This window comes from Misgurnus anguillicaudatus, chromosome 17 (genome assembly GCF_027580225.2).
Source record: "Misgurnus anguillicaudatus chromosome 17, ASM2758022v2, whole genome shotgun sequence".
Lineage (NCBI taxonomy): Eukaryota > Metazoa > Chordata > Actinopteri > Cypriniformes > Cobitidae > Misgurnus > Misgurnus anguillicaudatus.
Window position 1 is genome coordinate 4,067,288 of NC_073353.2, and position 23,891 is coordinate 4,091,178.

Consider the following 23,891-nt stretch of genomic DNA (forward strand, 5'->3'; position numbering starts at 1 on the left):
CCCGCCAATGACGAGATTTTCCGTCTTTCCGCAATACCGCCCTTCCGCAACTTTTTAAACCCGGAAGTAATGCCCTATGGCAAGCGGCTGCATGTCCGTGTCTGTTTTAAAGATCGCTCTTAATGGGATCTCTAGGAAAAGTCCGTCACAAAAATGGAATTATCTCTGCTTTTTGCCCAAAATGTGGTATTTTTGCAGAAACCTACCCATATTCAAAAGCTGATTTCAAAAGAACCACTGAAGGTAGGATGAAACGTTTTTTTTTTTTTTTGAAAGCAGAGGGTCTGTTCTTTCATTTGGTATATTGTATGTTTATATATTTAAAGAAGAACATTTTCTGAAAGCATTAAACTTTGGTGAAATCATGAAAACGCTGGCGCTGGCTGGCAACTTTTAAAAAAAACGCTGGCGGTGAAAGAGTTAAAAATGTTTTTAGTGTGTGTATCAGTTCTTTTTGAACATTTACTTATTACTCATTTTAACAAAACCATGCTGATATTGATAACCGGGATAACTTTGGTCACTGTAATCATGATATGAAATTTTTATACCGTCCCATCCCTATTGCACGGGTCAATTTATAAACAACCCGCACCCAACCAACGTTTATTTTGTATTCAACCGGCTTCCTGGCCCGCGTTTTTTAAAAGTAGTAATTGTTTAGTTAATTGCCATCTGTATTAAAAACAACCCGACCAACCACGGCCCAAATATCATTAAAAATATTTTTGGATGACTCGTAACCACGGGTGACCGCAGGCACCCACTCATTTTGGATCAACCCGTACATCACTGGTAGACATGCACCTTACTGCTTATTGACTACAAGTGTGTTTTGGTACTCGGCCCGACTACCTTTTCCAAAGTGTTTTTCAAAAATCACTCACCCCGCCTTTAAAAAGTACATAATTTTTGGCAAAATCGACGATTATTTTGCTAGATAAGACCCTTATGCTTCCGTTGGCATTGTTTAGAGCCCTTTGAAGCTGTATTGAAACTGCAATTTGGACCTTCAAACCATTGGGTTAAATTAAAGTCCACTATAGATGGTTTCATTGGACACACGCGTGTTTTGTGGTTAAAATTTAAATAAAGCCGGACAAAGCTGTCAAAAAGATCTGCCTTTACACGGATCTGTAAAGGAAGACTAAATCAGTGTACCAGATCAGTAGATGGCGATGTTACTTTGTAAAGAAACCCTTCACGCCTGTGGACTACAAATTCTTCTGCATAGCAACTAATACAAACAATCAAGATAATAAAAGCATCAAGCACCATGTCTGTTTCACTCCTGCAATGTTTATTTCCACGCCCATACTCGTAAACACGGACATAAAACAATGCAACCAATGCAACTTTCACACACATTTGATCGACAGATAAAGCATGTGTTCTTTGCATGGTTTTCAGCAACAAAATTTTTTTCATTTAACAGCTTTAGGTTTGAATGATTAAGCCAAACCCAAACTGTGTTAGATTGTGCCTGCACTCCACAACTAAAGCAAAATTGTGTAAGTTTTCAAGACCTTTTAGAGAAAGAATAATGTTTCCCATTGCCAAGTTGCTTATTGTTGTTCTTTCAGTCACCACAAGAATCTACATGAACCCATACACAGACTGAAAAACCATCTAGAAAAATCACAAGAGAGAGAGAAAACTTGAAATAACTGGTCAGTAATAAGCTGTAGAAAACCCATCACAGTGTTTGTTCATGTGATGAATGGCAGGCCTGCATTGACCTCATACAGCTCTGTGGTTACACATGGCCTCTTTTTCTCTCTTTCTCTTTCTTTCTTTCCAGCCTTCCTGTTGCCATGGACGACCCCAGCAATTCAAACAATGTTCCCTTTCTTTACTGAAACCTGATCATTCATCCTTGATGATCTGCACTGTGCTGTTCACACTTCACACCTGCTTCAGTTACACAAACATTCACACAGCTGACTGTAACGCTCTTCCTCTCTCATCCTCATCGTCTCAGACATTTGAAGGTAAATGTGAAGAGTCCATGCAAAAGTTTGCAAAACTTGTGGGTGATTACCACTGCGTTGCTATAAGACCGTCATGGTAGAAGTGGCTTTCATGCTATGCCGTCGTCTTCACGTCCAAGTGGTTGATAAGGCGAAGATAGATAGACGTTTTTCTAAACTTCTGTGTTCTTCACAAGAGAGTTTGGAACAAAATAAGAGTCAGTATATGCTGCTGAACATCAATGACTTAATGTTTGGCCACCGTACATTGTTTATGTGGTGCCTAATATTTAAAAGGTGGGTAAATGAATACATCTGCTTCACATTCCCAAGTCTAACAGAGAGGTAGACTTAAGTGTTGAATCTGCCAAAGTCTATAATTACTATTCAGATACTTTAACACAAAAAAAAAACAGTCAACAAATTGAAATTGGGCATCAAGATCTGCAGTCTACCAGTCTATCCAATTTTTTATCCATTTTAAAGCAACTCACATCAAATATCTGCATTTACCCTTTGCGAAACAATTCTAGGTAGACAAACTGACCCAGAACAGCTTAAAACAACAGAGAAAGTAAAACGTGATAGGCAAGACACAAACAACTTATACAACGTTACATACAAGATTACACCGCTCTATTTCTCTAACAAGACATGAACCTTCAGCATTATTACTCCACTATGCCGAGCTGTCATCCTCCACTGCACTGCTGAGAGTCATGCGATTATGGGTGGTAACCAGGGCTTGACATTACCTTTTTTGCTCACCAGCCAAAGTGGCTAGTTGTTTTCCAAAGTTACTAGCCACTCAGCACTTTTACTGGCCACAATTTTGTTGCTGGTAAAATACATTTTATATAATTAAACTTGACTTTGGTCTCCTGATATGACTTTAATTTGAGTAATTTTACTTGATTAGCTAGACTAGACGCAGATTGACTTTCAAATGCAGACTGACCACCCAAATTAAGACAACATTTATTAGCTGGTATACCAGGTATATCAGTATAGATCATATCTTTAGGTGCATGAAAAACAGGCAAGGCATCAATAGATTAACTTCGAATGAATATATTAAAAGTGGAGCGGGGTGTAGAAGATTAACTGAAAAGATAAACAGAAAAACCCTCAACAAACACTTTAAATATTTATTAACAACAGCAGTAAATGTTATATGCTTGATCGTGGCTTCTGTTAAAAGATATTTAAGACTTTTAATGTCAAATGTCGAGAGGGCATTATTGTTGCACAAAGTAGCCTTCATTAAAATGATGCGCAAACCTCTCCACTTGTGGGTTTCCTTTGATTTCGGACAAAACTGGGATGTGTGCATTAAGGTATGCGCTATGAATTTCTTTCCGCTCTCGCCCAGATAGTGCACACACTTAAAATCTCTTCAATGACTTCCATGCAATTGTTTTATATTTCCCAAAGTCTATGTGTATGTGCTGAGACTTGGTCCTGTGCATTCGCAAATCCATCAGCTCTTGCGCTCTCTCTGGTAAAAAGGTGGCGCTTTGGTCCGCAACGCGAGCCTCTGCTTGTGCGCGCGTCTCAACAAACAGTCTCAGTACATTGTGTTGGGTGTATGAAGTGCTCATGGGAGTTGTAGTTTCCTACAAAAAACTACAATAAAAAATATATTCAACCTGCCAAATTGGCTAGTGAGCTTGGCTGTCTTACCCGCCACAGCTGAAATCTACCCGCATTTGGGGGGTGTTAATGTAAAGCTCTGGTGGTAACCAACCGGAGTTAAATGTTACGGCAATGTTACCTAAGGTGTAAAGGTCCTCTTTATGGGAGCGATCCCAGAATATTTACGAGACGTGTTTGTGTTCACACAGAAGCCTTTCTGCCAATTTTACAGAAACATGTGTTAATGTGATGAACAAAACTTGCTTTCTATTACACCTATAAAGAAAACCAGTACTCGAACGTGGCATTGATGACCGATTACCAAAACGATGATCGTGTGGGTTTATTTATTTTTTGTGGTTATGGCGCCATTTGGATGTCTGGTTAGCATTACAAGCGCCTTTGGTAGTAAAGACTGGGTGTGTTTTGCTGTTGTGTTGAGCTACGCAAACCGGCGTATGACATCACAACAGTAACGTTACCATGCATGATTAAAAAACAAACAGATAAAGTCCACCGCCGATCCGCACAAAGCTGTGAAGCCGAACACACCTAATAATTATAATTAATAATAATAATTCCTTACATTTATATAGCGCTTTTCTCAGTACTCAAAGCGCTTTACATATGAATGGGGGAATCTCCTCAACCACCACCAATGTACAGCATCCACCTGGATGATGCGACGGCAGCCATATTGCGCCAGAACGCCCACCACACACCAGCTTATTAGTGGAGAGGAGATAGAGTGATATAGCCAATTAGTAGATATGGGGATGATTAGTAGGCTAACAGGCAAGTTTGGCCAGGATGCCGGGGCACACCCCTACTCTTTTTCGAAGGACATCCTGAAATTTTTAATGACCACAGAGAGTCAGGACCTCAGTTTAACGTCTCATCCGAAGGACGGGTCGCAACGGCAGTTCAAAAGGTCGCATATGCGACCATTTTGGTCACAGTGTAGTTCCCTGCAGTCAGATGCTAAATGTACAGCGGCGTCACAAGTTCCCTCATATCACCTCATATTTTATTATCATATACCGGAGAGCGATACAAGCATATCTTGATTGAGAACAGGTGAGAGGATGACACGACACAGCTATTTGCTAAAATGATAGCAAAAGCTGCTTTATATTATGAAGCTTGTGCTTTGGTTGGACGTGTTTCAAAGCGCGCTAGTATTGTGCACATACACAACGGGAGTTAAACTTTCTCTCCAGTACATAACTTAGTTTAAGCCTTGCATTTTGTGCAGATATATGCACGTTGTATAATACATTTATGTTGTATATAAGGCTTAATAGTATCTAGAGTGCATGCATCATATAGAAAGTTTCACTTCAACACGCAGCTTTTCCTGTAAGAGGTTTCTGTTAAAAACATTTAATTCATTAATAATCTAGTATGCGTTTATTTTTTTGTCATAGTTTCTTCAAAATGAAGTTTTATTTGAGTGTTTTTAATACAAATATTTTCACCATGACGTGTACGCGCCCCGCCCCTTTGATTGCCCTGACCCCAGTTAATCGAGTACTCGTTTTTTAGACCTATGGATTAATAGAAATTAAAAAAATGACCTAGTTTGCATATGCATATCCCTAGTTTGTTTGCAGATGACACTTGCTTGGATATTTTGTTGTACTGACACAGAATCAATCTTGCATATGAAGACCATTATACGGTATTATTATCTTTCACAATATGAATTAAGGTGTGGCACACTTCGGCATACAGTAGCATCAGACACATTCCACCTCAGCACTGTTCTCAGAACAGTTACACTAATCTTCATGATCCTCAAGTGGTCAAACATGTCTCAGAGTAATTATCATATCCAAACATTTTCATCTGAAGTTAAAAGAATAAACTAATATTTTATGTCCGTTAATTTATTAATTTACCCAGGACCATGACTTAAAGAGGGGCTGTGCTCATTTTCTTACTGTATGTTAAGAACTTATCAACATACTGAAGTATTAATCCAAGCTTACTTTTTATTTTAATATAATCAGGTGAGAACTTCAGCTTTGGCTTTATGTCAAGTACAGTATGTTAACACCACACCCTTGTGCATGCGTGTGTCCGTATACTCCTAAATTATACACAGCTTGTAACTAAATTTGACAAAACCTCTCTCTGGGACATCCTCAGCAGTAAGTTAGTGTTTTTGTCATTAACTAGCTTAAGACCTACAGTACATGAAAACAACAGTCTCTTGGTATGTCCTCATTTAAAAAGCTAAGTGTGTCAAGCTTTTGTGTAGCTTTGAGGATTGGCTAATGAGAGGTGGGGTGTATGAAAGGTGCGGTTCCTCCGAAATCACACAAACACTACTAATACACCGCCCAGAGCACACAATTCATAACCAACACACAGTAAACAGGAAGAGCACACCTTGTGTTACTAAATATAACACAAGATGTTAGTGCGGATTAAATAAATGTAGACAGAGAGACACATAGAAAGACAGTAAGTGATCTGATTCTTGTTACATCAGTCATCTCTCTTTTCACAGATCTAAGTCTACCTGCGCTACCCGCAACATTAACTCTGCATGCCACTCCTTTCCCATTTTACCCTGTCTGGATACTGTACTCATGAATCAATGTAAAACATCTATTGCTGAAGTGTCACACACAGTAAACACACACACGTGTGCACTTTATTGCAACAATCGATGAGGCTGTGCTAAGGTGAATGACAAAAGACACAGTGAATGACAACACGGGTCAACTGCCTCTTTGAAATGCTGTAGTATGTATAAACTGATATTAATCTTTAACAATGCTATCAAATCACTTTGCTTTGGGCTGAATGGATCACAACATGACTAAAAACAGTTTCCACAGTCCACACTATAACATGAAATCGTCAATTTCACATTTATCCACTTTGGAGAAACAAAACGGAGAGAAAAAGATGTGTTTTTAAATGAAAATGTAGTAGTGTGGATAAGGTCTTAGTAAAGCCCTAGCAACCACTCAGAAAACCCTAGCAACAACATATCATTGCACGGATAACCATTTAGGAACACTTGTAATTACTCAGCAATGTCCCAGCAGATGGCAACCCTCAAAACTATTGAGATGCATGGTTGCAAACTACACAATTTTTTGTTTTAATAAAATGTATTTTGATGTGATTTTGCACTATTATGCCTTGTTCACATTATAATAAGAGACGTGCAACGACAAAACAACACAATCCCATTTGGTTTAATAGAGAGTTGGCCATTTCTGGTGGCACGAGGGCAACCAGATGGGCGTGTCCAGCCTTTAACTTTATGCAAATGATCAGTGATTTTTGTGAGCAACTATCATTAAGTGTGGAGAGAGAGACTCAGATCACACATCACCAACAAATGTTTTAATAATCATCACATATGAAACCACTGCATCTATTTGTGTTGTGTTTTTCAGATGCCAACGGCTATAGTTACAGTAATGCACACGCACACACACAGTGTGTTGTATACCCTCACCTGTCATTATCACAGAAAGGTGTCATCACTCTAGTAGTAACTTATACTCTCTGCAATTTACTATTAAATACTTCAGCTGTTCAACAGAGAACTACACAGCTCACCGTAAAATTAAGGGTGAGAGACACCCGGGCCAGTAAACAGTATTGTCACTTGCCCGATTGGGCCAGTGCTCGCCCTCAGTCACTAAAATATATTTTCTGCCTGTGGCTGTTTGTCTATATTCTAATGCAACATTACCACCAATACACATTTTACGCATTGCCATGTCATGAGGTTTCTCCTACAACATTGGTTGTTATGAACACTGTTGCGTGTTACGTCAGCTGGTAGAGCAAGAGACATTAAGATTTCTAATTATGAGGCCAAACGAAAACTTAATTATTTAACATCTTTGAAGCAGACATTTACTTGGGTAAGACACAATTAATAAACTACGCAATGTTTTGGACAGTTTGCCATAAAATATATAATATGTTAAATTGTTCACTAATGTCTACATAGAAGGTTTATGGCTTTATTAATTGCAACTATTATTCAGACATGGTGTTATAATATGTCCATTTTCAACCCTAGGATTGCCCTTAGAATGACATTGTGTCTTATTAGCTTATTTGAAAGGGTCATAAATAATAATGTTGAGCTCTGCTCTGATTGGTTGTTTCTCAGAGCAGCTCCTTCAGTAGCTCTGTGTGTGTGTAAACAGATCTTATGTTTGAGTCTGTATCAGATGAAGATACAGAATTTGATGAACAATCAATTATTCAGTGATTGTTAATGGATGTTTTTGAGTGGTAAGTTTGTGTTTTTCAGTATGGACCTGCAAAACATAACTATAATGTCAATAGTAGAACTTCAGCCTAAACGCTAACATATAGCATTAACTAGCATATAGCGCTAACTCAACAGTCACAACTTTGTTTTTAGGATTGTAACAACATTAAATTATATATTAAATTAAGTACAATGCTGGGGCATACATCTCGACTGTAATGCACAGTTATGTAGTATTATGTGTTATGTAGGGCTGCAACTAATGTTTATTTTCATAATCATTTAATCGGGCGATTATTTTTTTCAATTAATTGACTAATCGAATAAAATATAAATATTTACTTAAGTAATTTATGTTTTCATGTATTATAGCTATATAAGGCACTAAATTAGGGTATTCACGTGTAGCAGTATACTTTTAAAAGTGCAAAAGCCACACACTACTACACAGTTTTACTAATATAATATTTTTGATTTAGACATTTTAAGCCTTAAATAAAAAAAAGTTTGTGCAGCTTATAAATAGTAAAACATCTTTAACCCCCTGGGGTCCAAAAACGCGGGGCCGTGTTTTGATGTGTTTTTTTCTTATCATGGCAGAATCAACTTAAAATACTCCATCATTAATAATCATACACTTACGTGTTTGACATCATTTGAAACGGTAAAGGGTCTTCTTTAATATGTGTTCATTCACAATAACAACAGATCTTTGTGTTTTTGTCAAATAAAGAAAATAAACAGGGTGTGCATCCAGACATATCTGTCTCCGCCAGCTGTCTCTCAAAACACGTTACAAAAATCAATTGAAACTCCGCGAATACTCGTCACACAAGCATGATACACATATCCAAAGAAAGCCTGAAATGTCTACTTTTAAACAAGCTAAATATAATCGAAAACAAATATTGCCTGTTTATGTAATCTGCATTGAAGTAAACAGTACCGTTTTTCCTGGCTGACTTCATTATCTTTAATTTGGCCACGCCCACAGCTGTTGACATGGTAATGAAGACACAAGCTGTTCAACCAAGACAAGCAAAGCGTAAAGTTTGATCATATTTAAAGACTTTACCGCATGTTTGGACTATAAACTTTATACACACACGTGAGGAATATCTTCATTTAACGTTATGTCTGGACATTGAGGAAGAGAAGCGTTTATCTTTAACGTTACCTAAGAAGATCAATGGAGAACGCACTGAAGCTGGATTAGAAGTAAGTAACGTCAACAGTTAATTTATACCATTTATATTTGCTATCATGTAACTTAATAGGCTATGCTCATGGTTTGTGCAGTTCAGCCTACATACAGTAACATTAAGCAACCTTAGCAGACTGCACGCTTCGGATTGAAAAACTTTCGCATTGTTTAGAAACGGACGCGATCTCACGTAATGGCGGATTTCACTGTTGCATGCTGTAACAGTGTTAAACACAGTTATTCACTTATATCCTTCATGGAAACTTTCAGTAAGCCTGAACTGCTGTATCTTTTAAGTGTGTGCTGTAATATGATTCCATGTTTACATACTTATTTACAAACAAATCCGCGTGACCTCCCGTAATGGCAGATATCTGTTACATGCTGTACAGTGTTAGACACAGTATTCACTTTCGTATCCTTCATGGCAACTAATGCTGCACTGCGGGATTTGCTGTAAAATGATTCCATATTGTTTACATGCAAGGTAATTCCATACACTGAGTTTAAGTTTATGTACAAGATAGTATATGAAGGTTACTTATATAACTGATGGGTAAATATCACTGATACTAAGTAAGGGTATTTCTGTGGACAATTTATGCTAACAGCTGTTTATAACTCTCTTAGAGGTCTGCATCTCTCTCATCAGTACAAAACTATGAAGTGGAAAAATACTTTTTGGACATAAAGTTATATGGTAACATGAGCCACGTGATGTTTACAGTTGTGTATCAGTTTCTTAGTTTATACAAAGTTTTTGAATTGGGTTTGTTTCCAAATAAACTTAAAATGTCCTACTGACCATCATTTTTATTTTGATTATATTGTTAACTTAATAAACCTCAAACAAACATGTATACAATTGTCCTCACATTCTTCACTGTAGATCAATCTCACATTCCTGCCTCATTATACAGCTCATTATGCAAGCCTTTGTTTGCTTGCTGTCAATCAATCCTTCTCGCATACGGCCCCTCTAAACAAAAAGTGTCTTACAATTTCTAAATCAATACATTGTTTTATGTGAATAAGTAGGCAGGATGATTGTCACATCATTTAAAAAAAAAACTCTATACTTCTAGATTCTGTTTATGAAATTCTTGTTAAAACATGTTTAGTATGGTTTTTGTGGAATTTTATCAGTGACTTAAAAATTTTGCTTTTTTAAAAACCACGCATAAACATTTTTCTCTCAAAAATACAAACATGTACATACATGTAGCTCATAAAATATTTTAGCCCAGTTTGTGCTGAACGCAATGGTATGAGACACTTGCCATTATTATGTTTTAAAGCAACTGAAAAAAGACCAAATGTAAGAGCATGTCAGAACCTCTGACAGTGTCCCAAAATGGTCGGACCCCAGAGGGTTAAATGTCAAAATATCAATTAACAAAATGAATTAAGTTTTTCGGGATGTGCTGAAAATTTTGCCACAAATTAATAAACTAATGTTAATCTTCAGCTTTAGACCTTGGATATTAAGATTATTTGTTATTAACTCTTTCCCCACCAGCGTTTTTAAAAAAAGTTGCCAACAAGCGCCAGCATTTTTCATGATTTTCACAAAAGTTTAATGCCTTCCAGAAAATGTTCTTCTTTAAATGTATAAACAAACAATATATCAGATGAAAGAACAGACCCTCTGCTTTCAAACAAAAAAAAAACTTTCATCCGACCTTCATTAGTTCTCTTGTAATCACCTCTCAAACATGGGTAGGTTTCTTCAAAAACACCCAATTTTGAGCAAAAAGCTGAGATAATTCCATTTTTGCGAAGGACTTTTGATAGAGATCAGATGCAGAGCGATCTTTAAAACATACACGGAGTTCTTTCTCTTTCACGTGAGGCGCTACTTCTGGGTTGTATAAGTTGCGGAAATGCGCCACCTGGTGGATAATAGCGGTATTGCGGAAAGACGGAAAATCTCGTCATAATTTGAGGGGTCGTCTGTGGAGACAGTGGGCGAGTCTCTCTGCTGTCATTTAAACGCGAGCGAGAGTAATGATGAGTTTATATGGACGCAAACTAATATTATGTCGGAGTCCGCTGCTTGTGTTGTAAGTAAACATGCTGCACAGTGTTTAGTACATGTATATGTTAGAGCTTTCTCTGATATTTCAGCGCAATTGATGAAATAAGACCGCACAACTTTCACATGATTGCAAAATGGAACTACGTGGAGATCAGCCGCTTTAGTTTTATCAATGAAAGGTTTAAAATAGCGCTGTGCACCGTGTGTTTGCGCCAGAAGTAAAAAAAAAAAAGACGTAAAACATTGGGATTAGGACCTCAGATTAGATAAATGGGCAGAGAGAAGACATTCAACAACATCTGCGTTTACACTACAAAAGCAATCTGATCGAAAAGATTTTTGATGACCTCTGAATCTTGCACGCAGCTTGCATTGTATAAATAAAACGTGACTGACTTTGAGCAGGCAGCTCGCGCTGTATGCATGTTGGCCGACGGTGGTGCGGGAGCATGTGACGTCACAGATCAACTAATCAATAATGAAATTCGTTGACAACGAATGTCATAATTGATTTTTATCCATTTTATCGATAAGTTGTTGCAGCTCTAGTGTTGTGTTGATTGGCCTGTTTTCCAGCGGTCTTTTGCATGCACAAGGTTGACATAAGGAGGAGGAAACAATTGTGTTTGAGGCTCATGATATGACAGAGCTCTTATTATTCATCCATGCCTAAATAAATACCGTTTTACATTCTACAGCACCTTTAACAACCACCAGACAACCTCTAAGAAAACCCTAGCAACCATTGAACAATTCAAAAGAAACCACACAGCAATGCACTAAAAACACTCAAAAGGTCCGAGCAACCGCATATCAATACCCTGACAACCACCAACACACTAAAGTCATACAGCAAACAACCTCCTCAGCTCAGAGTCAGACAGAAACAGTAATGCAGTAATCCCTATTTATTCTTACTTTATTGTAAAAAAAAAAAGGTTAATTTATTATTGCTCTTACTTAAAAAAAAACAATGCCGCAGATGTGTGTAATAATAACATCAGTGGCTTAAACATTGATCAAGAGAGTTATTCAAGTCTGTCTACAGAACTTTTGTCTCCGGTTACTGTGAGACTCGCTCTAGTGGCTTGTAATATACTAGTCCATGTCTTCCTCTTTGAAACTTGTGGTTTGTTTTTAATATACTCCTTAGCGTACTCCACACTATAGCTAAAATTGCCCATTTAAATAGAAGAAACACATAGGTTGTGCGCATACACTGCCACAAAAAAATCAGATTTTGTACTCGCATCTCACATCTTGGTATCATATATTGCTGCACATGTGTAAACACTAAAAACTTAACAAGCCCCATTTGTTTTCCACATCTGATCTGAGCTAATTCCAAATACAATTTCTGATATGTGGACATCTCTGTAATCATATCCGATTCCCCTTGACACCAACGCCACTGTTCAGCAAAAAAAACTAAAAAACAAGGGTACTCACATTATGCCTACCATACCCAAATACGTTTGACCCCAAAGAACGGTTCATTTGGCAAGTGTAATCACTCCGTACCAAGGTGCTGTACGCTTAAATGTTGTAGCGGCTTGCATGACACTAACGTGATATCAGATGTCCAAACGTGAAACTAATCTTTTCAAAATGCGCAAAAAAAACAAAAACAAATGCGAATTAGGTGCATTTCTATTAAGTTCTTCGGGTGAATAACAGTGGTATTGGTAACCAACCAACAGTAAACTGAATGCTGTGCACAGAAAAAGGAATGCAGAATTTATGATGCAGGCACTAGCAGCAAGGGCATTACGACGACGTCGAGCCTCATATATGGGAAAGACAATGACAGCGGAAACAGTTAGAAGGCCAGTCACGTGGGTTTAATGTTCGCTACCATCTCACATTTTTCACATTTACTTTTTTTGCATAAGTCAAAAACAACCTTAAGCGAGTGCAAAAACTTTTTTTGTGACATAAGGGATTTTTTATTCGAAAATTGGCCTTTCCATCAGTCGTTTCTTATGCGATACCCAGCTACTGTCTGAAACATTTGTTATTCCCTACATAGTGCACTATGTGGCATAGTAAATGTATTAACAAGCATCTTATTCCAGGCTCTTTAGATAACAAGTGGAGGTTCCACGCAATGTAGGGGGGCAGGACACTTTAGCATCTAGAGAGCATTTGATTGGACAAGACATTTAATGACAAGCTGAAATGTAGAATGACTTCTTAAAATTCTAGACTTTTAGTGCACAGGGCAAACTCTAAGTTTTAAATGCTTACATCTTCTGTATGTGAATTTTGACAGCGTTCAGGAACATACCAATTTATATATGTATCCTTTATATATGTATCGCATTTACACAAAAAGGAAAAAAGTTTTCTTTCATGGGGCCCTTAAGTTGACCTCAAGCACAAATTGTGGCACTCATAGCAACTACTGTATACATTCTTGTGGGAGTTTAATGTAAACACGCATATGCTCAAAAGATCGGATCTGTGCATTAAGACTTGCAGTGTAAATGAAGCCATAAAGTTACTAACTACAATTCACATTTTATATAGTTCCACGTATAGAACTATTTAGTCATTATTACACCGTGTTCTGAATTGCTTGATTCCGATTGGTCAGGTAACAACAGCCTGAAACTGATAACAGGCTCAGTAAATAATTTATTTATAAATATGCCTACTTATCTAACATATATGAGACTATACTTACAAATGATTAAACCAGATTGCATGTTCATCTTGTTTGAACTTCACATCTTGGCTTAACGCCAACAGGAAATGTTTCTTTACTCACAGAAATTTAGCATTTCTTACAAATAAGTTAATAGATAATATATGATATTTACTAAAGTAACCATGCATTAGACGCTTCACGTCTGGTTTCTGATCACCTTGGGTTTATTCTGCAACAACAACAGGCTGCCTATACATCATATCTTACTTATATGACATGTACGGCATATAGCTGTTAAAAGACAGGTGTGCTTCAGAATATTGCTTTATTATTTTCAGCTAAATGTCTCTTAAACATATTTTAAAGCATCCATGTAACAAACCTCACAGATTTCATCACATTTTTGCAAGCACTCATAGTAGCAGCCTGAGAATTTAAACAGCTTTGTTCCCCCGACTACTGATAAAAAACCTTGCACACCCAAACTCCTAGAAATTAGGTAAAGTCTGTGCAGCATGCAATATTGAGAAAGTCCAGACGGTGTATAAACAGCCTGTGGGTATTCTGTCTGAGACTGAGCCTTGAATTACACTGACATTTTTAATAAATACATTCACAAATACACACAGAAAGAAACAAAGATTACTATGTTACCATGTTTTCAGTCCAGATTATAAACTTTATTAATCAGTAGGGGTGAGCGGGGCAAAAACTTATGCGGGGTTAACTGTAAAGCCGAAAGTATATTAGGGCTGTCCGCGTATACACTGTAAAAAAAATCCGTAGAAATTTCAATGTTATTGCAGCTGGGTTGCCGGTAATTTACCGTAGATTTAAATGTATGTTATTTACTGGCAAGAGTTTGTTCAAAGTTAAATACATTTTAAATATTAACAAGTCTTTATCTTTCCAGAATAAAACTATACAATAACAGCCTCATGCAAAGCATTCTGGGAACCAGAAATCATCATTAACCTTTTTCTGTTTTATGCTTCAGATTTTGTTTCCCAGAATGTTTTGCTTGATGCTGTTTTTTTAGTTTTACTCTTTAAAGACAAAGACTTGTAAACGTTTAATGTTCATTTAACTTTGAACAAAATGTTGGCATAAAAAAACATAAATTCAAATCTACGGTAAGTTACCGGCAACCCAGCTGCAATTTCTACGGAATTTTTTTACAGTGTATGCGCAGCATCAACATGATGTCATTTTCGTCATCAGGAGGGTTTGCCGTCGTCCACACGCTGGCCATAATTTGAGACCGTGCGGACAATACCGTACAAAAACGGAGACAGGACACTCCACTACAAACAATTACACAAAGGCATTAGACAGCGTTTGCACACACACCATCGTCTTTTTTTCTTTTATTTTCACTTTTTCCAAGAACAGAAAGCTGTGGAGCATTTTCGTCACGATAATGTTTGAATTCTGTTAAAGGCGGAGTCCACGATGTTTAAAAGCCAATGTTGATATTTGAAATCACCTAAACAAACACGCCCCTACCCCAATAGAATCTGGATATTCGGTTGATAGACCCACCCCACACATACGCAACCCAGCAAGGATGTCGGTTAGTAGACACGCTCCTTACTGCTGATTGGCTATAAATGTGTTTTAGTAGTCGGCCCGTCTCCTTTTCCAAAGCGTTTTTCAAACATCGTGGACTCCGCCTTTAATGGTTTTCTTGTTGTTTGTTCTAAACTTTGTTTGCAATGGTGGATCCGCTACTTTCTTCATCTATCCTAAATATTTTAATGTACTGTAAATGTTGCGAATCAGTGCTGCCCTGACTGTCTGGTAGAGTAATGATTTTGAATAAGAAGTCAAGAAGTTTGAAAGCTATGCGGATGCATGCGCGCACAAGCCGGACGCAAAAAAGTACTCCCCGGCCCTTAACGCGACTACTTTATTTATACAGGGCCGAACAATCTGTGCTTTTGGTCTTTTTCTCTTAATGTTAAGAGATGATCTCCTGTGAATTTGTGAAAAGTTCTGATGTGTTTTGGTTAAGATATTGAACAAAGAGTGTTGGAAATAAATTTCTTCATCTTATGTTTTTTTCCATTTCTGAGTTGGGTGTGTTAGTCACCAAATCCAACCTTATATTACTTTAATCACCGTCTTGTTTCAAAATGGTATTATGTTTCCTAGTAACAGATTTTACTAGGGTTAGTTTTACACAGCGGGGTTAGTTGTCACACAGTGTTACAATTAAGCCTCAGGTATACAATGATAATGAAATGAAAACAATGTAAATACTATTCATTAAAATAATAACTGTAAATTCAATATCAGGGGAAATAACTCACAATTATGATTTTTTTTGTGCAGCCCTTTCAATAAAATCTATTTATATGCATTTGCTGCATAACACAAGGATGATTAGATGAAGGATCATGGATGGATGAATGTGTGGATATCTATCTATTATAGGCAGATATATAAACAATATCCACCTTTAGTATATAGACAGAATTTGATTGAATTATTTGTGTTTAAACTAAATTTGAGGTGTTACAACAAACCCTCTGTTTTTTTACAATTAACCCCAACTATGGGGTAAGTTGTCACGTTTGCACGTCCTGTCACTTTTGGTGTAATTGTATGATAATGGTAGATCTCATAAACAAACTTTAAGTGTTCATTCGTAGCAGAGATGACAGATGCTATTGATAATAGGAATCACTATGTTTTTCAATGAGGCCATAACAGACTCATCCCAAATCATCACACAAAGAATTAACCAATGAATTTCGACAGTGGTCTAGAGATCATTGACTGGACTGTCTGCTGTGTGTGTTGATGTTGGCTAGAGAGGACTGTGTGAACCGCTGGTGAAATGTCTGTTTTTATACATGGCCTGTTTAATTTTATGTGTTTGAAAACGAGGCTGCGTGGGAACTAGTTTAATTACCAGACTGATTTTGGATCACATCTCCTTTCAGTTTTTTAGAGCTTCTTTGTCCACAAAATCTTTTCTGGAAAAATCACATTATAGGTTTAACCGATTAAAATACTGAAACGAGACTTTACATAGTACCTTCACAACCTCATTTACATTTGCATAAAATGAAACATACCATATTTCCTCATCAAAACAAATCGTCTACAGCTGACTTCATTCCTGTCCAATGACAATCTTGTATTACACTGAACTATGTGTGCCAGTTACAACACATACCTCATAAACTACTACCAGAAGATATAATCTCATTCACCCCTATGGTGGAGAAGCTTTTGCTTCCTGCTTGAATGTCACCTCAACCTTATCAGATGAAGACTTTTTCAGAGTTTGTACTTTTTATGTATAAAATTCAGCAAAAAATCCTACTTATAAACAGAACCTCAGAAGCTCCACATATGTAGTATATTAAACAAATGTTTGACCCTACAGACATTAAGCAACACTGACAGTATGCAACACCGTGAACATGTCAAGACTCAAGTGCAACACAATGCTGAAAAATACCTCACTCATGCCAGGACAGGACCTGTTTACACAGGTACACACCTTCATTTCACAATCAAGGAGGAATAAGAGCGCAAACAGAGGAGAAGCAAAGGAAAACAAACCCTTAACCTGCAGTATTCAACTTCAACGTGTAACTCCTTCCATGCAGTTTGTGATCTAAATGATTGAGAAGATGTTTGCTATTGCTTTTCTAAGTGATCAGACTATGAAATAGGTATTCAAAAATGGTCCCATCCCATTAAAATTATGCAGCAAGAGGGACCTTAGCCATATGTAGAGGACTTCTCAGGTCCAAAGAAATGTACCCGACCCGAAATGACCCGAATCACTTTTTACCAAACCTAGGGCTGGGCGATATGGAGTGAAAATTATATCTCATATCTTTTGTTTTATCTCGATAGCCGATATATATCTCGATAGCTTTGCGTGGAAAATACCCTTCCCAAAAAACTACTGCAAAACAAATATGTCAAAATCCACAAGGTCTTTTTTATTGAAGTGCAAAGAGGTAGTTCACGTAGGAACAAAGTGCTTCTGCAACATTTAAAAAATATATACAAAAATTATACTTTAACTAAGAAAATACATATTGTCTTATTTTTATTAAAAATAAAACAACTCAACTTCAGATATTAAGTTTTTGGTAGATGTGACAATTCTAAGCATTTTTTCTGAAAACCCTCAAGAGATAAGGAGATATTTATCCTGGAATAACAGGTTTTAGGCGTTTTAGAAGTAAATGGGTTAATATGAGAGAAAACACTGTTGTTGTTACACAGAAAACTAAAGAACACGTGCGCTTGCACACCGCATCATAGGGAGAGAGACAGCTTTACATCAAGAAAACGTGTGCGTGCGTGCGTGCTTCTGTGCTTGTGTGTGTGTGAAGCACTACTGCTAACCTTTGTTTAGTCATGATAAACTAGATCAGTCGTCTTCTCTGTCAGTAACATCCGTGACTGATGACATTTACGCGAAAAAGAAAGTATACGGAGAAACGGACATTAAAGCACTGCCACCTTTTCACTGTCACCAGAGAGAGACGCACGTGGTCGAAGCGCTGCACGCAACGAGAGAGAGAGAGAGAGGGGGCGGGGCGCGCTGAGCGCTCACAACAATGAATTTAAGCCGTTTTAAACAGTAAAATATACATGTAAACGGGAATCATGGAAGATCTATTCGCGGTGGCCAGTGTTGATTCCGCGATGGGCGCCGCCATGTTAAATGAGACAACACGCGAGGGGAGGAGGGACACAAGCGGGGAGGCGGGGGCGAGCAAAGCACTAAGAGAAGGCAAAGAAGCAAAGTGGCGAAATTAGAATTTAATATAAACATTATATCGATATATATGATATGTCAAAATCCATTTCGAGTTTTAAAAATATATTGATATAGTTTGAATATCGAGATATCGCCCACCTCTAACCAAACCCAACGTGCATAAATCTTTTTTTTAAAGAAAGACCTGACCCGATACAAACCCGTGAAAATTAGACCAGAGTCTGATCCAGTGGCACTTTTTTATCCCGACCCGAATGTAAACGCCAATAACCCCCATGCACGCACGAGTCAAACAGAAAGAACCTCGGTGGCCTCGCAACCAATTTGGCACGCTGCTCCATTTATTTTCATTTGTTATCTGACGACGACACCACTAGCCGCTAAAATGTGCATTCAAAATTGATTAAAAGCAATCATGGCTAACAGAGGAGGGGTTGGAAAAGGACTCGATGCACACACGCGAGTCGGGGGGGGGGGGGTCGCACACCAGACGCGCAGCTCAGCGCCACACAGCGCCGCGTCACGTCTAGGACAACTCGGAGGTATCGTTAACCTGAAGTACACATTAAATAGCGCGAGCTTAGTCTGATAGCGTCTACTTCAAAATGCAAAATTTACGTTAGCAGCCAATGTTAATCGTTAATGATTTGGGAACAAATATTATGTTATTTAATGTTAAACTATGTGAGTGGCGTGACAGGGATTTGAGCAACTTCCTGAGTCAAAGCTGGGCGCCGCAGACAGGCGCCACCTGTCGGCGCCGGTGTGCGTATACTCATAGAAAACAATGTGTTACATTTTTTTTAGAACGGCGCGGTGCTGAGCTGCGCGTCCAGTGTGTGACTCCCTTTAGTTTGGGTCTTCTCTGGTCCGTTCTGCAAAAACACATTCATTTTAAATTACCCAAGACCCAATGCCGCTTATATTGTACCCGACCCGTGTCCGAGCACACGTGGAACTTTTAGACGCAAACCCGCTCTGGTCTCAGGGTCAGACCTCGGGTTTTCGGATCTAAGTGTTCCCGTGTAGACTTCTAAAGTGGAGACTTGGGGGCACACAATTTTTGATCCACTCCTCATACCTTAGCAAGACGCACCACATGGCAAAGCCCCACGGCAGTGAATTTTACTTGGAAAAAGTACCACTCACATTTACTTAACAGAGTTAAGTGTTTAAATTAAAGTTGCACACTATGCATTTAATGCGAGCACACTTGCGGCACACCTGTTTTGACTGCAGGAGAAGCATACAGTACCATTCGGAAAACAGAGGCATAACATCTCAGGTGGAGGAATGCCTCGGGTACAGGCGCCTGCTGGTATTTTGGCAGCTTGCGGCCACCATGGCAGTGCTTTGTTTACTCATTTCCAACAGCCCGGTGGAAATGGAAAAAACTGTTGATCAAGGTGCGGACGCATTACAGGGTAGAGGAATGCATTACATGAAAATTATTAACTTAAAAGTGAATTCACAGATATTCAAAGTTCAATGTTTGAAAAAATAACGAGACAAATAAGCGGAGCGGACAAGCACCATAGGCCGAGCGGATTGTCTGACTGTCATGAAATGGGACAGAACAAAAAAACTTCAGTGTGTGTGAATGACGTGCAACAGGAGTAATACTGTGAACATCGTTTAAAATAACAACAAAGTCCTTATGCAAAATCTGCTTTTACTATATTAAGAGTCAAATTGCCACTTTTAAAATGATTTCAATGCAAGCATTTTAAATAAAACAGAAAAGCCTAAATTTTCTTTATTCAAAATATACTTTTGTATTTTTTGCATTTGATTTAGGGGTGAAATATGAACTGGACATGTTCTTGGCAGGCTAAGATTAACCTAATACATCTTCAGAAGGCAAAAAATATCCACAGGCTCTCGGTTCTGAGGAGCCCTGCAATATTAAAACAAACTATGCCAGCATACTGTTCTAATCTATTTGCCATCCTCATTTCAGGTCATTCCTCCCTTGACGAAGCACAATGTCAACAATATTTCTAAAAATATTCCCCCCCTTTTCACCACCCAAACAAACGTTCTGTAACCAGTCGCTCCGTTGCCCAACATGTCAGATCTGTAGTGACCTCAGGCTTCACATGCGAAAGACCAACAGAGCTTGAAATGGCACGAAATCTATCCTTTTCAGAGCTACAGTAATGTGTATTACTGCTCATACAACAACAACTGAGCATGAATGTAATAAATGATAAAACACGTTTCTAGAATATATTTAGAAACCCTGAGAGCTAATATGCACAACTTTATAATAAAATACACATTAGAGGTCATTTAGCAGTAGTTTGGAGATGTTTAAAGGTTATTTTTGAGCAAAACAACTCCCTAAAATGTTAAAATCACACAGCAATAACAGTGGACTGGAGGCAAAAAATATATTATGATATTTTAACCTAAAAGAATTCTAAAACAAAATGAAGCCTACTTTTCAAACCACATCCTTTTCTTTTTGTGTTTAAATGTTTTTGTAGCATCACCATGACATTGCTTACCCGAATAGGTTCAGTGGAGAATCTGATTTTCCTCCTCGTAGACCGATCCTCTTCCTCAGACAGACCAGGAACTTCATCATACTCCTCATAGACATCTTCATCCTCTTCATCCTCATCCTGCTCTTGGTTCAGAACCGGTTCTCCTTCGATATCATCCAAAAACGCAGCATTCTCAAAACTGTAAAAGACAGGTGATGTTTTTCCATATTCATCTGGATCTTCTTGCTCGCTCTCGTCATCATCATCTTCGTGAGAAATATTCTCTTCATGCTGAACATCTTCTTCATCATCATTTTCTTCATTTGGCTCCTCTTTCTTCAGCTCTGCTGTCAAACACACCTCATCCTCCTTCTGTTTGGGCTCTGTATCTTTCTCTGTATGGTTCTGAGATGACGAGACCTTCAGAGCATCAATTAAATCTTCTCTTGGTACCTCAGATTTGAGTTCCCTTTGTTGCTTCACCTCTATAAAAACATCCTCTAAAAGCTCTTCTTCGTTCTCCTCGCTTTCCGAAGACTCATTCTGGACCACTACTAGCTCCGCCCGAACTACTCCAACTCTTGTGCCGCCCAGGCGCAGTTGAGACTGCTCAGGAGCTACATCCCTAGATGGGCTTTGAGATATTTTCTCATTTTTGGGTTCCTCTGGGCTCCTGGTGTTCTTCTGAAAACTGTTTGTTACGGGTGAAGTCTTAAGGTCCCTCGATTGAGGACTATCAGGTTGGGTCGGCGGAGAGCGTTTGATTGGAGAGAGCGGCTCGCTCGTTTCCCTGCCGGTCGGGGAGGTCGGCTTGTACGACACTAGAGAGACAGGGCTTGTGGGTTTGACTGTAGAGCTATCAATCACTGAAGATTGTATTAGGTCTGATTTAGGTTCAGAAGAGCTGTCAGAGTTTGGGACCACAAATTTGTGCATGGGATCAGTATCAGGAGAGGTGGGTTTTTGAGGCGCCCCTCGTAGAGGTGACGTAAGAGATCCTTTAGTGGGACTGCTCACTTTCTCAGGGCTTTTAGCGGAGGGTCGTATCGAGTCCTCGTTGTCACTATCCGTGGCAAAGCTTTCCAACCGCCTGGAAATAGGGCCTGCGTTAAGGGATAATTTACTGACCTGCTTTGAGTCCTCAACGTCCCTTCTTTTTTCTGGGACAATCCTCACGGGTGACGTTGGGCTTTTGACAACACTGTCGTTGCTGCTACTTTCAGAAGACCCAAAGGATCTCCGGCCCCCACGCCCCTCTTCAGACACCTTCCCCTGGGAGAGCCGAACAGAAACTCTGCCGGGCACTGGTCTTTCCGCGGAGGACTGCTCTTTTATCCCTCTTTCAAAGAGCTTTCTGGTCACTGAAAATTTCTCTGCCAGGGCAGCTTTATCTATCTCGACTTCCTCTCCCTGAGGAGTTCTGTCCGTGTTTTGTGGCTCTTGGTTGTTAGCACTGCTGAGGCAGGTTTTGTTGGTGCTAACTGGAAACTTAGACACAGGGGACACGGGAGATACAACATCCGTTTTCAGAGCCGGTTTTGCCTCCGGACTCTCCTGCTGCTGACTGTCCATCTGCAGGAAGATGTTCTTGATTTTGTTCACCCGGTTTCCACACGGCCGCCCTCTCGTGTCCTCCCGGGGGTCACTGGAGCCATTAGCATAAGATTTGGTCGCGCTGTCGGCTTTGGTCCCATCAAAGGAGCACTTAATGGCGTGGAAGTCAGACTTGTACGCGTTTCTATGCGGAGAGGCGCTCCGCAGGTTGCGTTCACCTTTGCTCTCGGCTTTGATCATTTTTGCGGAGTTTCAAAAGCTCCACTTTCAATCTGAATTTTTATGTCCGGTCCTTTATCCTTAATCGGACAATGCCATGAGCTCTTCCTAGTTCCTATGACACATTGCATGGAATCCCCGCGCTCATCTGCGAAGAAAAGAAACAATGTAAAAATCGCAACCGAAAGGATTACAGTTTTAAACGCGATTTAAATGTTTAAACGCGATTGAAATGCACCCGCGCGTGAAACGTTCGTTTTTTCTGTTATTTCAAATCTAACCGACATTCATCCGCATGACCATCAAAGAAACTTCAACTCAGATCAAAAACTTTCCGACAATCATTTGCAGGCAGACCCTTCTGTCTGTATTGATTCAAAGCTCTCGGTAATCGATGAAAGTTGTTGCTAGAGCTGAAACTCTAAACTTAACCGATGTTCTTCAAAGGATCAAGAAGTACAGCGATCATCGTTAAACCTGCCCACCAAACCCACTGAGAGCTGCTCCGGTCGGGACTCGCGTTGGAACAATAGCCAGCATTACTTTCAACGAATGATCAAGTTAAAGTTTCAAACATCAGTTAAGACGACATTTGCCACAATCAGTTCATCTATTTCTCTTACCTTCACGAATATCTCATAGTGGACGAGCGCCGGTTCTTGTACTGTGTGTGATTTAGATATCCAACCATGTCATTTGTTTCACCGCCATGGTTCTCCAGGCAGCTTAGTGCTGCCCAATCCTCGAATGAATCGTTCGTTTGATTCAATTCTTTTTCGAATGATTCGGTCGAACTGATTCGCGTTCGTAAGTCAGCCGACTGTGAATTAAAGGGATAGTTCACCCAACAATTCTGCCATCATTTTCTCACTCTTATTTGACTGCTTGAAAGAGAATACAGGTAAACTTGATATAATTAATTTATGTTTCCTGCTAGCTAAATTTCACATACATTTTCTCTATTTAAAGATGATCTAAGTTAGACAAGTACATATGGAAACTATTCAAAGCTCTAAAGCAATTAAAACTACACCTCTATTCATCCGTTATGTCCTTTTAATTTGTATATTTGCATTATTGCCCTCTGTGTATTCCTGGCATTGTTTTCTCCCTCTTTCTTT

At 38.8% G+C, this 23,891-nt stretch overlaps 1 protein-coding gene across 3 annotated transcripts in view; it reads right to left on the bottom strand.

Moving 5' to 3' along the window:
* ppp1r9ala (protein phosphatase 1 regulatory subunit 9A-like A) overlaps positions 1–23,552 on the bottom strand; it is a 63,302-nt gene extending 39,750 nt beyond the window's left edge. For all 3 annotated transcript variants that reach the window (XM_055215517.2, XM_055215516.2, XM_055215515.2), the window contains exons 1-2: positions 23,394–23,552; positions 21,019–22,918 (exon numbers count right to left, since the gene is read on the bottom strand). In XM_055215517.2, coding sequence (XP_055071492.2) covers positions 21,019–22,791 — 1,773 coding nt within the window. In that variant the 5' untranslated portion in view covers positions 22,792–22,918; positions 23,394–23,552. The remainder of the gene's footprint in view (positions 1–21,018; positions 22,919–23,393) is intronic.
* Positions 23,553–23,891: the final 339 nt, after the last annotated feature.